The sequence below is a fragment of the Aquila chrysaetos genome, chromosome 9 (genome assembly GCF_900496995.4).
Source record: "Aquila chrysaetos chrysaetos chromosome 9, bAquChr1.4, whole genome shotgun sequence".
Taxonomy (NCBI): Eukaryota; Metazoa; Chordata; class Aves; order Accipitriformes; family Accipitridae; genus Aquila; species Aquila chrysaetos.
Genome location: NC_044012.1, coordinates 2,682,232 through 2,699,064, shown reverse-complemented (window position 1 = coordinate 2,699,064; position 16,833 = coordinate 2,682,232). Strand labels below are relative to the sequence as shown.

The 16,833-nt window shown below is 46.1% G+C and overlaps 1 protein-coding gene across 6 annotated transcripts in view; it reads right to left on the bottom strand.

Moving 5' to 3' along the window:
- Positions 1-1,244: 1,244 nt before the first annotated feature.
- The window catches only part of KLHDC4 (kelch domain containing 4), a 29,088-nt gene continuing 13,499 nt past the window's right edge, over positions 1,245-16,833 (bottom strand). For 5 of the 6 annotated variants that reach the window (XM_030023906.2, XM_030023909.2, XM_030023908.2 and 2 more), the window contains 7 exons: positions 15,703-15,795; positions 14,614-14,773; positions 7,431-7,512; positions 5,185-5,393; positions 3,425-3,827; positions 2,158-2,274; positions 1,245-1,845 (listed from right to left, as the gene is read on the bottom strand). In XM_030023906.2, the coding sequence (XP_029879766.1) occupies positions 1,670-1,845; positions 2,158-2,274; positions 3,425-3,827; positions 5,185-5,393; positions 7,431-7,512; positions 14,614-14,773; positions 15,703-15,795 (1,240 nt within the window). In that variant the 3' untranslated portion in view covers positions 1,245-1,669. The remainder of the gene's footprint in view (positions 1,846-2,157; positions 2,275-3,424; positions 3,828-5,184; positions 5,394-7,430; positions 7,513-14,613; positions 14,774-15,702; positions 15,796-16,833) is intronic. The other variant, XM_030023907.2, reaches the window with a different exon arrangement.

The following is a 16,833-nucleotide window of genomic DNA, read 5'->3' as shown; positions in this document are numbered from 1 at the left end:
AGCAGCACTGTACAAAACTATCCTTCATCCTTGGCACTGCTGCAACCCGGCTTCAGCTGAGGGAAAAAAATTCCTTCAGGGTGTATATCTGTATTTGAAAAGGCAAAAAATCATAAATTACACCTGGCAAAAAGGGTGTTTCCCCTGTCTGGTTGGGCCTTTGGAATGGAGTCCTGTGCACAGATGCTGTGATTTTAAAACCACTACTTTTCAAACTATAAATAAATAAATAGTAATAATAAAAACAAAATCTGCAAATGCAACTCAGTGGCAGATTGCCCAAAACATTGCACAAAAAGCCTTGGATGTCACACACCCACAAAGGATCGAATGTCAATGAGACCAAGGTATTGTAAACTAACCCAAGTGACAGGACAAGAGGGCAACCGATGCTATTAGCCAAGCAAGCGCTATGGATTCTTTCCTATTGATAACAATACATGGTTTGTTTTCACCTCTCGCCTGTTATTTTGCATGGAAGGTACTTCCCTATCAAACATGTTTTTATCTTGACAATTAAATCACATTGGCAGCCTGCTCTATTTAATCTTTATTACATTCTAATTAGCCTTGCAGAACTTAGCACTGCTCTCCTGAGAGCTGGTTCCCTGGTGATGCCCCTGCCAAAACAATACCCATGGCACCCTGAATTTCTCTGCACAAGAACAGCCAGTGCCTTCTGGTGTCAACTCAAGTCATCACTTGCTTGCTGCAACAGACACACTTGTATCCCATCTGTTGTCCCTATGGACCACAGCACTGCTCTGCTGGAAAGAAAGCAATGCCTTGAAGAGATGGGCTGAGTCAGGAAGCAGGGGTAAAAAAAAAAAAAAGCCTTTGAGAGTGTTGGCCCACTCCCCCCTGTCCTCCACATGGCATCAGGTCTCAAGGTAGGACACTTCACTGGTCATAAAGAGTTCACTTGTAGGACAACTGCTTTCTTGGCCAACATGTGAGAAACTGAACAGGGAGATTCCACAAGCAAAGGCAAAACCTGCTACAGCTAACATTAAAAAGGAAGAGACTCCTACTGTTATATGCATCAGGGGTTACAGTGGCTCTCATACAGCTAAGTTATGAAAGGATTCCCAGGTTTCTCCAGGCAGTGCAGCCACATCTCAGGGCTGCTGGTGCATCTTACGACCACTACCTGCATATTTCACAGCGGGAACAGCGATGCCTCTTCCACAGCAGGAGAAAAAGAAGTAGAAAATCTAGGATGGGTTTAACTGAGAAAACCAAGATGATGCAACAAAGTAAGTTTATTGTAGAAACACTTGGAGACACGTTCCGGCCCCAGTCAGGGTAGGTAATTTGGGACCAGTGAACCATTGTGATGTGCAGTTTGTCTTGACAGACTCAAAACAACTTTTGAACAAAAATATGACAGTATCGCATAGGCCAGCCTCAGCAGAACAAGTGCTTGGACAGCAATCCTGTTCCTCAAGACCCTCCCGCAACCTCCAGGGGAATAACAGCATATCCAGAGCACTAATCAAGTAGGCATATTGAGACTGGTCAGCCCAGAAGCACTCATAGAATAGGCAAAAGCTGGAATGCCAGGATGCATTCTGGACATGCTCACTGCCTGGCACATCAGGCTGAGTTCAATGGAGCTAACCACTGCTCCCAGCATGTCTCTTCACTCACAGAACAGCCTCAACAACACCTAGAGCGAATCTTCGTAGAAAGTCTTTGCCATGGCATGTGCCACTTTTACCACCTTCTTCTCCTTGGCATCTGGGCCCATGTTGCTGCGGGCTAGTTTAATCCAATACTGCTCCGTCCTGGACAGATAATCTGCATGCTTCTCATCAGGTTGAACAGATGGGTGTTGCTCCTCTCCTAGTACACAATGGAAGGAAGACAGAAAGAGAGGTCACAAGCAGCTAATGAAGGCAATCTGCTCTTCCATGCGTCAACCCGGCCAAGACTACTTTTCAGCTAATGTGTTTACATGTAATAGCCTAAAAACTTATCAGTAACTCAGGAAATTTCTGTTCTACCCTGAGAGCAGTGTAGTATGAAAACTTTGCTTTCGCTGGAAAACTCACCTGGATGCCAGCGAGGCCTTCCAGGCTGGCAGCAAAACCAGCAGGTATTTTACTAAACCCCACTTTATATTAGCATGAAGACAATGTTCATCTTAATCACTACCTTCCTCATCTTCACTCTCCTCTTCAGAGCTCTCCTCTTCCTCTTCCCCTGCCTCTGCACCTTCCGTATCATCATCCTCTTCATCTGACTCCGACTCCTCCAGCCATTCTTGTGCTTCTTTGATAAGAAAGAAAATAGAAGAAATAAATAACAAGCTGTTTCCTACTCCTACACCCAGAACTGTCATGGAGGATGCCAGGGCAAGGTCAGACAAATGTGCTTCTTAAGAGCCCTGCTGTATTCATTGCCCTCGCAGATCCACCCACTGTACAGGGCCTGGCTCTGACAGGGAGCAGTGGGCAGTGAGAAGAGATTAAAGAGAGTCAGGAAGAAGTGAACAGCACAGAACAGCTGTGGAAGAAAAGCTGGTTAGTGCCCATGCTGACAAGTCACCTCTCCTCCCTAGCACTTCACAGTTCTGTGATCATGAGCAAGACTCCTTCCTTTCCACCCTTTGCCCATTATGCACATGCAGACTGTGAGCTTCCAGGGCAGGGGCACCCTCTTTTCACGTCTCTCTACAGTGCCTAGCACATGACCTGGGCTGAATCACTTAGCCACTACCATAAGAGATATGTTGCTGTAAGATAGACCCCCATTTTCTTTCAATAAAGAGTAGAAAATCCATCAAATCCATCTTCATTGAGGTCTCTCAGGTAATGCTTTCTGCAACACTACTGAACACTCATGTAATGACCATGTAGCCAGGAATTCAGGAACTGACTTCTGTGCTTGCCACAGACCCTGAGCTAGCCTTCCCAGCTTGAGAACAGCCCAGCAGGGTATTCGGAGTACACAGCAAACATACTACATGTTTAAGGTACAAAGAGATAACCCTAGCTAAGGCCCACGTGCTTTGCAGTACCCAAGACCCTCACTGCCCTCAGAAGGTGAGGACAGACAAGAGCATACATCCCTGTCCTCTGCTGAATGGACAAACATGGCACAGCAGGACTTCCCAGGCCAGAACTTGCCACCAGTGAACAAAGATGGTCCATTTACCTGTCTTGGTTTTCAAAGCAGACAGAGCAGAGCTCACTCTCTACAGTGATCGCAAAGCTCTGGACCAGACAAGTTTCTGCAGCAACAGTGATCGTAAGACACTGCATATCACATACTCCCATGCTTTTTCCTGTCCAGGAAAAAATGCTACTTGAAGACTCATCCCCACCCCTTGAGGAAGCTCCGTAGTTGTTGTGGTTTTTTTTCCCTAGTGTACTGTTGCTACACTAAAGGCAGAGAGATCGATCCCACCATTAGAGCTTACTTGGATCCATCTCCACTAGCACCTTCCATTCTTCCATCTTGTGTAGGTCGATGCTGTAGAGGTCACTGAGGGTGAACTGGCGATCGCCCACCTCAAACATTCCCCCATACACATAGAGAACCCCATGCTTCACCGCCAACATGGCATTCGAACGTGGGCATGGTTCCACTTGCTGGCCTAAGGCTCCATCTTCCTCCTCCTCCTCTGATTCAGACCTCTCCTTCTCTTCTGCAGGTCCAAAGATCACCTGCTTTATTGTCATGACAGTCCCATCTTCTGCCACCACCTCTTTGACTATCTCCACCGGGCCTTGTGGAGATTGCTTCTCCATCTCCTCATCTCCAGCACCCTCTGCCTCAGCTTGTCTGCCACGTCTTCGCTTCCTTTTCTCTGATTTTGGTCCCTGTTAACAGGAGCAAGGAACAGAAAGAGACTATGTGTGAATTGTGTGCACCTAATAGCACGTACAGCAGTTAATACAAATACTGTGGATGCTGCTGGGAGGGAGGGGGGAAGACTTCAATTATTATTCATTACAATTGTAAGTCTCAAGTGATAGGTGCAACCTCCCACTCAGCGTGAACTTCTACCAGCCATAAAACAAGGAGCAATGAAACTCCTGGAGAACCCATGGTGGGGAGTTGCTTCCTCTATTAATGGCAGCATGTGCTGAAGAGACAGAAAACAGCTCTTTTGCTCTCCTTGCAGGTGCACGCAAACACACACACAGTCCACTAGTCTGTGACAGGAACAAGAGAAAATAACCCACCATTTTGTGAAATCAAAACAATAGCTGGGTGCTAAATTACAGTGCATTAACAGGAAGCACTCCAGGTCTTCGAACTACTCTTTTAACGGGCTGGAAAACACTCAGCTAGAAAGGCAGAAGCAAACATCCGAGTGCATGTTTGCCTGTTGTTATGTGATTGACTTCTCCTTTTTGAGAACAAACCCAGAAACAGTGGGGGTGGAAAGAAGGAAGCTCAACCAGGTCATTTCCACCTCACTTCCCCCTTGAGAGTGGTTCAAACAAAATCAAAGATCTAAGCTGAGGGCCACATTTCTGAAGTTCTTATGAGCTAAGGTTAATATTTCATCTATTCTAGTAGCTCATCAACACTGGGGAAAAGAGGGAGGTTTTTTGATCCCAGTGCTACACAAGATCTTTTCAGAGTAGCTTTTACTGAACCATCTCATGTCAGAATTACACATTTGACCTGGAGCTGGCCTTCAGTAAAACACCATAACTATGTTTTCATGCTGCTTTGTTTCATTTTGCATTACACAACAATGGGGCACATGCAGCCTGAGTTCTAGATGAGGGGGATTGCCTCCTGAACCACTCTCGCTTTGTGCCCAACCATCAGGGCTCAGAGGCTTCCTCTCTCCCCAGACGGGTGACAGTCTGCATCACACTGTGGAAGCAGGGCACGGCGAGCACAGGGAGCTAAGTGGCAGGAAAGGAGAAGGGCAGCATGAAGGTAAGAGAATTCAGTTGGTCTGGTAGCAAAAACCTGCTAGAGTTGCACATCCCCAGCTTCATTTCTATAGTCTCTCCCCCTCTCCACTATCAGTGGGTCACAGATCAAAACAGCAGCCACACCTGGTGGCTCAGCTTCTGGAGCACCCTGAGTTATTAGAAATAGAGCTTGCTTCACACTGCGAGAAAGCTGCATGAGGCCAAAAAAGGCCCAAAGGACATGTGCCAGATGATCAAGGAAGATAAACTCAATATATCTGTGTTATTTTTAAAACAAAACCTTTAGCTGTCCAGGAAACCAGCGGTTTTTCCCGATGTCATAGAAATAAATATCATTGAAGAAGTCTCCTTCAATGCTCTCTTCCTCTTCTTCATCATGCACGCCTCCAAACAGAAGGGAGCGGTTATTGGGACCAATTGCCACGGAGAAGCCCGACCTGGGAGTGGGTTTCACTCCGGACGGGTTGAGCCGACTCCACGCCCACTTGTCTGGTAATGGATAAAAGCAAATACGAACATCAGCAAAGGAGAATCCTGATCTTTTCCATATCTTCCAAGGCCCTTCAGTACTCCAACAAGTAACTCAATGACCTATTTTGGACATTCTCAGAGCTGCATAGTGCACCTTCAACAACAGTGTTAATCAGAACCACTTGCATTTCCACTTCAATCACGCAGCTAATCTGCACATCCCTTCTATGCTTAGAAAGCCATTTTGTCTTCAATAAAAGCAAAAGCAGAGAGTTCTCTTCAGGGTATGCTTTCTGGGGCAGGGAGCCTCTTGAAAGGTGTATACACCTTTACAGGAGGGTGAAGTTCAAACCAGAATTGATTATAGCCTTTGAGTATCAAGGAAAGGTACCTCAGTTATCCCATGGAGCCCACCCTACACCAATTTTCTCTGCAGGTCCCTTCTACTGCAGTACCATATCTCCCAACTTGCACCACTGCTTTAACCCCAAGAATAAGTACTGTTAATTGTAAGGAGACCCAACCACACTTTAAAAAAGGGCTCAGCAGTGGGAGAAGGCTTGTGCTCTAAACCCTCCACTTTTGCTCCAATCCCTTCTACTTTAGATTTAGAGCGAATCCCTAAAATGCAGGCTGGGAGAAGCATACGCGTTGGCTAGGCACTGTGTTTCCGAAGGAACCACAAATTTCAAGAAGATAAACTATAAATAGGACATAATGCAAGCACTGTCTGGAATCCAGACAATATATGTGACCAACCTCCTCCCCAAATCCCACTTTAAGAAGGTCAGGTTTAAAGAAATCCATCACAATTTTAACATTTTAGAAATTCAGCTCAAAGAAGATTGTCCCATTCCCTGAGCCAAGGACAAAATACACTCTCTCCTAAGGAAAGTGATGGAATTCCTATTTCTGGGGACATTCACAGATAAAACAGCCAACCAACCAAGAAATCACTTTTGATAATATCCCTGCACTACATAATCTCATGAGATCACACCCCAGTCTTCTCTCTTAAGAGTCTATAAGTGAGCCACCACTACCAAACAGAGTTTGTCAAAACAGGAATTTCCAGCATGTAGAATTCTGAAATCCCAAAGATTTTCTGTTGTGAAACAGAAGAGCAGTGATCAAAATGTCCCAGAGAACAGGAATTTCAAAATGTTGTTTTAATTCCCTCCCACACATAAACCAAAAAAATCCCTAAAATAACTTTTCTTGTAGTTTTTCCTGAAGCTGTGCAGGCCAGAGCTTCTCACATAGTTATGCAAGGAGCCTGGAGACCCTCCACTCCATCTCAGACTATTCCAAGACCAACTGGGAGGTGTCAAGATAGATGATGCTGTGAGCTAGAAGTGATTCTCTGACAAAAAGTATACCCCAACCTTTCTCCAGAGCTCTGCCAGTTCCTTGCAGAAGTCTCTCAACAAGCTCTAATCCCCCAGTGTTTCACTGCATCAGAGCTACCATCTACATGAGCTCTGAAATCAAGTCACCTGGAGCTGAGAACCATGACTCCTTACAGCCTTCAGCTAACCAGCAAGCTTTTCTCAGCAAACCAGACACAGCCTCATCTTTTCAGGCTGTAAAATGGAGTGTGAAAAGGGGACAGAACCACTGTGCGGCATACAGTCTGCTGCGGCAACAAGCGCAACAAGCGCCTACTTCCCATTTTCCTTCGCAGTGAGGAATTCTGCCTGCATGTGTGATGGCCCATCTTCCTTCTCCAACACATATAAACAAAAAAGAACGTAATTCCTCCAATATACCCCGGCAACTGCTGTTTCGTTCACCCTAGCCCCTTTCTTTTTAAGCTTGAGTCACAGTATACAAATGCACTTAGCTACTCCTGGGAAGAAGAAATATTTAAATCAACTCATCTGCTGTGTTTAGCCCCAAAGCAAACACTGGGGCATAGTCTTTTCATTAAAAGGGAAATTTTGTTCTAGGCTTGGAGTTTTTTGGTCTGTTATTCAAAGGAAGAGAGAGGATTTGCATTCACAGTCCTGCAGCATCACTTCCAGCACAGCCCTCCTAGCTGCAGCAGTAGCTTACCCTCCTCCTTGCCTGCACCTTCAGTCTTCAGCAGGAACATATCTGTATGCAGGGTGCCTTTGTCAACATCTTTCTTAATCCTCTGCAGAGAAGGGAAAGACAGGGATGCTCCGTGAAACAGTTTCAGTGGCCCAAAATATAGGAGGTCCAACTTTTCAAGGCCTAGAAAGTCACCCATGCCAGAATGGCGGTATGCACCATTCTGAACTCACCGCCCCACAGATAAGCCTAATCACAGCGTAAATCTGTACATTCCCGTGCTGAAAATGCAAACACTGTGACTGGGCAAGAAGAAGCCACACAGGTAGTCATGCTGTGGCTCTGGAGCATCAGGCAGGTCACAACCATAGTGTTCAAAGCAGGGTTACTTCCTATGATGAGCCACAACCAACTTCTGCCTGTGACAACCAGGCAGGGCTCTCCAGGCTGCAACACAGATCCTGGGACTTGTGGCCCTATGAAGACTACAGGAGTCAGTTTAAGGGCAGCAATTTTAGCACCCAGAGAAGAGAAATAAATTGTCATAAGGGATTAAAACTGATTGTTTTGCAGAGGGAAGGAGGGAAGAGCAGCACCAAGGAAACAGCAGACCCAAAGTCCTGCCTTTTACTCTGCCACAGACAGTATCAGGTGCTCTCAAGGGACTAATTTAACATCTGTGCCTCTGCTTCTCTAGCTGTAAAAAGAGAGCAGATACCCACTCCAAAGTGGCACACGACAACTTTCCACAGGGCTTGCAAGGCCCACTGGGATTCTGCCCTTGAATGTTGAGCAGAAGCTCAGAGCGTCTGGGCTGTATCATCTGCGAGGACCAAGTTTAAGTACAGACCTGTGACTAGCACACAGACTTTCAGTCCCTGCCACCCCCTCCATCTCCATCCCACTACAAGAGAAACAGAGGTGACAGCTCGCTCTCTGCACCACAGCCTGACTGCAGCTGTCATTTTTAGCATTCAGGTCCCCACAGAGCCTTGGGCAACAGTTTTTTTCTCGTAAACAGAAACAGAAGCCCCACTTCCACCCCTACTAAAGGCAACAGCAAGACACCAGCAAGAGCAGGATCAAGCCTCAGTTGAGGCAATTAAATGCGTAATTTTAAACATGATTTTCCCTTGCTCCTTTCACTGTAAGCCCCTGTACTCCAGTGCTCATAGCAACATGCAGCATTTGAAAGCAGCACTATGCCATACCACTGTAGGAGGTCTTTTAATAATGTTATTATCCACCTTCATGCAGAGCTCCTACTTCCTGGTAATTCCCTTCCTCCTGGGGGCGATGGCATTGCTATGCTATGTAACTGCTTCCAGGGTGCAGGCAGTGGATCCCAGCAGAAGCTGGGAGGGTTGGGTCCAATCCTCAGGAAGATTAGCAGGGCTTGGATGCACCCAAGAACACAGCAACATGGTGCTGTCCTCCTCTTGCTGCACATCTGTACCCAACCCTGTGCCTTGCACTTGACAGGTTTTGTTATTGCAGGGTAGTATGCTGTATTGTTACTGCATGGCCTGGCATCCAATTCGTAGGAATGGTATTCAACTCTCAGAAAGGCAGAAGAGAGGAAAGTGTGTTTGAGGTATCGCACAACAACGCTGTAACTCAGATGATGCTGAGAAGCCCCGGGGAAGGCTGACAATGAAGTGCCGGAGGAAACAGGAGAACTCTGCTTGCAGTGCAGCAAAAAGGAAGCTTCAGTTAACTTAAGGACCAGGGTCTGCCTGTAGGGCTGCCTTGGGAAATTTGTTACTTTGGGGCTGTGGCTCACGTGTCTTCTTGCTCTCCACACGCACCTAAGCATGCCCATTAGCTAACTGAAAGACACACACTCTTCAAGACAGTATGTCTACACTGGAGAGATCCTGTTCTGTGCAACCACTTCAATGAAGTCAACAACTGCACTATTCTACCTACTGTCCTCGAGCAACAGAATATCAGGCACGCAAGGGACAGGAAGCCTGTAGGAACAAGCATCAGTGACTGTCCTATTTTCTGAATTAGAGGTTATACAGTGATGACTCCTTCAGCCACTGCCAGTTCTCCAGCACATGGAAAACAAGCAAGACAAGTTTTTGCATTGGTGAGTGGTTCTGAGGCATAGCTAGAGAAGCTCTGGTGTTGGAGATGTGGTTGGAGGGGCTGGTAGCTGCCCACGTTGAACAGACCCTTGAGAGAGAGCTGTCAGGGCAGGAAGGGAAAGAAACGTCTTCTAGGAAAGGTGCTGTTAAGTACTGAGTACACCAATTCATAGCTTGGTGTTGCATGTATTGTGGCATCAACAGCAGTAGCTCTCAAGTTCAAAGGGCTGTGAGTCACTGTGCTGAGCAAGTGCCATCCCCTGGCAATGTCACACTTCACTGCCTCTGTCACAGAGGTCTAGAGCAGCAGAAGTCACCAACGAGCTGCAGGCTGCGGACAGCTGAGATATAGCAGCCTTTTTAGTCTGTCCCTCACCTTAATCAAACACCCCTCCAAGCCTCACCTGAGCAAAGAGCTGTCAGGGATGGATGGGCAGAGGAGGAGGGAGGGAGACAGGCAGGAGCCTTCACACCTTATAGCATGAAGGGCACCCCAGTGACTGCAAAGTGGCTGTCTGCTAACAATAACAGACATGGTGGTTATTTCCTCCTCAGTCCCAGGCAGGCTGCAGTTTGTTCTTAAATGCTAGACAGAGCACACATTCATATGTGCAGGGGACACACAGGCTGAAGTGTGCAGGAGCACAGTAAGATGTGCACTGCCTGCACAAAAGGAGGGGAAACAGCAAATACTGAAAGAGCACTTGGCTCCACTATCATACAAGCTGCGTAGAATAACTGCATTCTCCTGAAAACCACATGGTTCCCTGTAGTAAACACGCTGCGTATGCAACATGACAAAGCTTCTTGGGCTGAGAAAACCCCAATGAGGTGGAGTGGGAGTTAGGCATCTCTTTGACAACAAATAACTGTTTTCCCCAACTCACACTGGCTCAAAAGCAGACACTTCACCAGCAAGCAGTACACTGCTACTGGAGAGATCAATCCCCTTGCACCCAGGACAGCTGCTTGCCCTGAGCAAATCGCTCTGTCAGTCACAATAAGCTCCTGTTCCCATCACTGTCCTTCTTGCCTTGAAGTTCCAGGTGTTTGCTTTCAAGCACAAAACTGGCTTGGATATCCACAGCCTATTGTTTGCACATACAGGTACATTAGCAAGTTAGCAGAGCTCTACAAGCATTAGCTAAAAAACCCTAGCTCCACTGACAGACAGTAAGACACCTGTTTATCGCCCTTCAAAGAGCAAGGGAACTGAGGCATGGAGAGCTGTTCTTGAGAAGAAGGGGAATCAGGATTCCCTGTGTATAATGTGCTAAACATGTCTGATAAAAAGAGATCAACAGTGGCAAAATACATCCAATTAGCAGAAGCCCTTAGCAAGCAGAACTACAGAGGGAACCAGTCCCACCAGACCTTGCAATTCAGGCAAACACTTCAGCCCTGCCACAAGCAATCTCCCAGCAGAATCCAATTCAGCTTTGCAAAGCTTGCCACTAAAAAAACCCCACCCCAAACCAAACAATGCCCCCACACACACACACATACTAGCCTCCTTCGGCATTCAAAAGCCTTGCACACATGTAACCCCAGTCCTCCCATGGCTTGTAGGCTGCTTGCACCTGCAAGGTAGAGCAGCATTAGCCTCCAACACCTCCTGGCTGCATTCGCCGTGCCAGTCAGGCACAGTGCGCTCACGTTGCCTAGCAATAGAGAGGTCTCATTGCTTTATACAGCCAAAAATGCAGCTTGCTGCAGCAAGCCCCATCCCCAGCATGAGAAACGGGCGAGGACATCTTTAAGATCAGCAGGAGAGCAAGTCTGAGCTCCTTGCAGGATTCTGAGGTATGTTTTCGGCAGAGCTGACAATGCCCACAACATCCCCTTCTGTAAGGGATCGTAGAAGTTGCCTTTATAATTTCTAGGCTGAAGATGAAACAGATGAACACGGGGACACCATTGTGCTAAGAATCGTTCATTTTAAAATATCAGGCATGCTCCTGTCAATCTGTGCACCAACATCTCAAGTTAGTCGCGCTCAGGGTTGTAAAGCTCCTTTTTCACCATCTGCATCCTTGTTGTTCACCACTTGGACAGCAAAATCTGGTGGCTGGCACAGGCAAAGGCATGTCTGGATACCAAGGTTCTTGTCCTGGCTCTGTATACAAGTACTGGAGTGCCTTAGACAAGTCACTTGATCTTTTCTGCCTCTGTTTCTCCAGCCATGAAAGAGACTTTCTTATTCAGGTCACGTGAAGGGAATTCAGAAACACAGCCTGGACTGACAGACATTACTGAAAGCTGACCCTCCACGCTCAGTTCTGCGTGCAAGTCCAGAAAATCAAAGCAGGGACCAAATCTCTCTGCTTCTGCCTTCCCAGCTCATGGCGCCTGCTGACGAAACTGACGACGAGCAGATCGATCACTCGATCAGGGGAACATCCCTGGGTGCAAGCTGATAGTGTTGCTCAGGCTTTTATAGAGCCACAACAGTCAGCTGGGTACAAAAATGCCTACAATTCCACCCATAACCATGAATCTCCTGGGCTTGCATCTCTTTTTGCCCTAGGCAATGTGCATTACACCACACCGCACAGCTATTTTGGTACAGTACTTCAAAGCAGATTTACAAGGCCTAAGGGGACCACAGGATATAACGCATCAGAACTGCCCATCGCAAGAAAGCAGCCTTGCCACATCACAACTCTCCTCCAGCAATATGACAGCCATATCATGACGATACTAAAACAGAGGAGCTATTATGATTTCCACTCCTCTTCCCTCCAAACCAATTCACACCATATACATGCTTGGTAGCAGCTCTGGCCTCAGGAGGCCTCCACACAGACCTGCATCTTTTTTACAGCACATGTGCAACTTAGTCCTGCCTCTTACTAGAAAAGTCTCTACATGACTTGGTGAATAGCACTTTGCTTGGACAGTTACCTGGTTTCATATGCAAAAATGTCTTCATATGCCCCAAAATGTCTTCATAGCACTCCTGAATGTAGCATCTGCCTCTCTAATTGAAGACAAGGAATAGGTCTTCTCCTGTGCCTGCCCAGGTCCAATTAAGTACTGTTTCCTCCACTGTCTACCTCTTATTTCTCCCAAGACTACCCCAGGCAATGACTCTGGGGGGAGTACACAAGCCAAACACACTTTCTTCGCTTCGAAGTAAACCCAGAGAGACTCAGCTCCACAGCCTGCTATAAGCAAAGATGCAACAAGAATTAAAGAGCCACACATTACTGAAGTCATGTTTCTCCTAGAGGGGCTAAATCTTGCTAAATTAAATTTTCAGGAGCATGCTAGAAGTTTGCTGTCTTTGCATCTCAAGAAAGCTGCAGAGAAAATTGTTCAGTGCTTTCGTCAGTTTGTAGCTTGGCTGCACCATTCCTGCCTGAAAGTTCACTTGTGCTACAGAATACGCAACGGAAGTCTCTGTTAGGAATGGCACATCAGAGAGAAGCAGGCTTAACTCTATTACGAAGGAAGTAGATTCATAACAGAAGTGGTTGTTTTAATCTAAAAGCTGTTCTCCAAGCTGGAGAGGAACTGCACCCAGCTCTTATCCTTGCTCAGTGTCCTGCATAAAGGCTGAGGGCAGCTTTGCATTCCTCCATTCCTTCTACTTCATTTTTATTAGCTCAAAACAACCCAGAGCAGTGTGACAGAGCCCACCCTCATGAAGTGGAATAGAACCAACCGCAAACATGCATCAACTTTTACATATCCATGGGGCTCAGTGGGCACTTGAAACTCAGCTGCTTTCAGTAGCCACCAGAGATCCACATCTAGCATAGCATGCAGGCTCATGTTTCCTTCCCACCCTCAAAAGTGAGGAAACAGGACAGAGGAAGGAAGAGGACAAAACCCTTTTGCGTAGAAAATGCCTCTGTATTGTTACTGCTATTTAATCAAATGCACATCTGATGAGATAGAGCCCTAAGCACAGGCCATGAGGAAGCACAAATGCTTCTAAATATATAGACAGACTATCTTCTCTCCCCTTTCCCTGCTTTTCTTCTTTGTTCATTTATTCACATCAGAAGAACAACGCGTCCTCCTCCCCCAGCAACGCACTGCTGGAAGCGATGCCTTTCCACTGAGACAGTAGCAGCAGGATCCGGGTCTTCTGTCTGCATTCGCAACATTAAAAGCTTTTGCAGGAGCCTTTTGCTCAATGAAATATTTACTTCCTCCCGCCCAGCATGGAGGCAGGGATACTTGGTCAATGAGGACATATGGTGTAAAGGGCTACCCAGTATAAATTACCATGATTAGCAAAGCAAGAAGCAGAGCAGAGGAAGCCTGGTGCTCATCAAAAGTCATCTTTGGCTTATTGAGTTTGCTAACTAGTGCTGCTGTCTTAACCCTTTCACTGATGCAAGAAAACACAAGTCTCCTGGCAACTGCTGCTTTTAACCTGCAAGTGCTAGAACATGGATGACTACTACCTGAGAATGCTTTAAGTTGGTAGTAACCACCACTGTTGCCAAAAACCGTCATTTCTCCCAGTTGCTTATTCCTACCTCTGTGATATCACCTCCTTATACTGGATTAGATTAGCAGGGAAAATACAAAATTCATTTTAACCAAGATAAGCTCCTTGATCAGCACACAACTCCATGAAGAAAGGCACAATTAGAAGACAAGATGCCTCTTTTGGTAGTAGTACTGGTTCACAGCAGCCTGACCCATCCTGTGCACAAACAATCCCAGGGCACAACTTCACATTCACTTCAAGCTGGCATAACCACAGGCTAACGTGCACCCTCGTTATCAGTGTTTTTTGGACATCTGGCAGCTGCCTGACATGCGGAAACATCGTCAGTCAGAGCAGCGGGCAGTTATGTGATGAGATCACCACATCTTGCACAGGAGACAAGGCTTGTGAAACTGAGCAGAGGGAAGTAGCAGAATAGAGATCTCAATTTTGCTCTCCTAAGCTCTAAGCCCACTGCTCTCTCCAAGCAATCAAAACGCAGGACTACACAGCCAACACAGGTCAAGACCATTGCATTGGTCTCCCTTAAGCAACTTGAGTTTGTCACATTTTAGTTTTTACTTTAGCCCCTTAGTTTTTCCATCAACTATTCTGCTTAGCATCCAGGAAATACTGCACTGGCTTACCACAAAGTCTCTCCTACCTGTTTGGAGTAGCCTCCATAGATGATTATGCTGCCCTCAGGAGTGGTTGCCATTTGACAGCCGGATCTTGGAGCAGGCCCAATCCCCGATGGAGCCAGCTTGTTCCAGGTGAAACAGTCCAAGTTGAAGGCATACACATCGTTGTAATAGATGTAATCTCTAGGGAGAGCAAATCGGCACACCACAGGTTTTTGTAATGGTCACCATTTAGGACAAGATAAAATACCACTTCAGGAACAGCACCAGGAACCCTTGAAGAGGCGCAATGCCTTATTTAACTCCCTGCATTTACAGCTTTTCCCCTGCCACAGCAATGTACAGAAGATTTATTTGGGTGAAGGTTACTACTTCAGTGCAACAATTTGCATTTGACAAAGCTCATTTAAGCAAGGCCTCTCAGGATTCTTTTTTACCTGTCATTTCTTACTACAACTGAGGTTTCATCAACTCTATCCAGTTAACACAATCCAAGGTAACTTAAACCAGGACGCAAAAGATCAGAACAGACTGGAGTTACGTCTGTCTACACGGGCTGGAAAAAAAATATACAAATATCCCTGTTCTCTTTCTACTAGCCAACTCATATACTGCTAGTGGAAAATACTCTGCACAGGTTAAACTCCCAAGGACACAGCCAAATCTAGGGTGGGCTTTGCAACTTGCACTGTGCTCTCAGGGACTGTGGTTATGCTTCTTACTGTCTCTGAGAAAATACGCAGCTCAGCTCTCTTCACAGTCCCCATGACAGTGTAGCTGTGACCTCACGTAGTATGCGAGAGCCTAATGGAGAAGATGTTTCTAGGAAGACAAAGCTCTTTGACAAGATTCAGAGGCCATAAGTGATGTACTGAGCTTTAGCTACAAGGATGAGTAGCTACTTCAGTGATTAGCTAAGTGGTAGGATGGCTTCTCAAATACTTGAAGACTTTAAATCAAGAGGACTTGTCTTTCTAATATAAAAGTGTAGTTCAGTAACAGTACTGCTGAGGATAATCCTTGTACTAAAGCCCAGCTTTCTGTTAGTGGTGAAATTCTGTTGTCTTTTTTACAGACGATTCATTACCACCAGCCATCCTTCAGTAACTCACCTTGCACTCTCATGGAAACCTCCGAAGATGATCAGCTGTCTTTTGCAAGCAACCATTCGATGTCCGCTTCGTCCAGAGGGACCTCCTGATGCCCTGAAATGCAAAGAAATTCCACTTATCAGCAACACTCCCTTTCCTGTTAGTGTGTCAGTCCATTTTTATTGGTGTCACTGGCAGCTGGGCTGGTTGAGTTCAGCTTCTGTCCTCCTGGAATGGGAAACCATGGGGAACTTTGTTGCCTTAATCCATATGTACGCTTTTCTCCAGAACAGTATGTGTGCTCTTCCTGTTAATTCTTGGTATTTGCAACACAGGCATTTTGCAGTAACAATTTTATGCCTAGTGATAAGCCATCTAGTCTTTAACAGCACCTAAAGTCTTGAAATCTTTTCTGCTATGACTCAAGAGCTAATTTTTCAGGAGAGTTTAATGAATAGCAGTCAACTCCCATAATTGCAAGAAAGGCACTCCAGACAGAGATGTTTTCTCCAAGTACCAAAGTAAGAGCCAGAGACTGGCTCTGACATCCACTCTCCTTCAATATCTTAGGAAATCACATACCCATTGTGTCTTCACTCATCCATCTGCAGTTAGGATATAACACCAAACTAGTGAGAAGACTTTGTAAATTACTTAGATTTCCTCAAGAACAAAGGCATTGCAGCAAAACAAGTGATCATTATTATCTTACACATTAAAAAGCAGCTATGCATCACAGTTCTGCTCTTTCAAGCCTTCCTGACCTTTCAGTTAAATGTGCCACTTCCATTTCCAGGAACAAGCAACAACACCCCATCTGTCACATCCAAAAGCCTCATGCGAAGCCAGGCAGCTGGCAACGACATTCCTGAGAGGCAATGAAGATGCACCTTCCTTCATGTTCACCCGCAGACTGAGCATTGTATGAGAGAGAGCAAAAACAACTTCAAGAACTCTCAAAACAAAGGCAACTTTAGGCCAAACTGCAGAGAAAACAGGGTTTTGCTTTGTGTGTTCTCTGCCCCCATGGATTAATCTATCACATTGTCACTTTCACCAAGGAGTCTCCCAAAGTGCACACAGCACCACTGAACTCAGCAAGACTTCTCAAATAGGCAGTGCTAACATGTGTTAAGTGGTTGCAGAATCAGG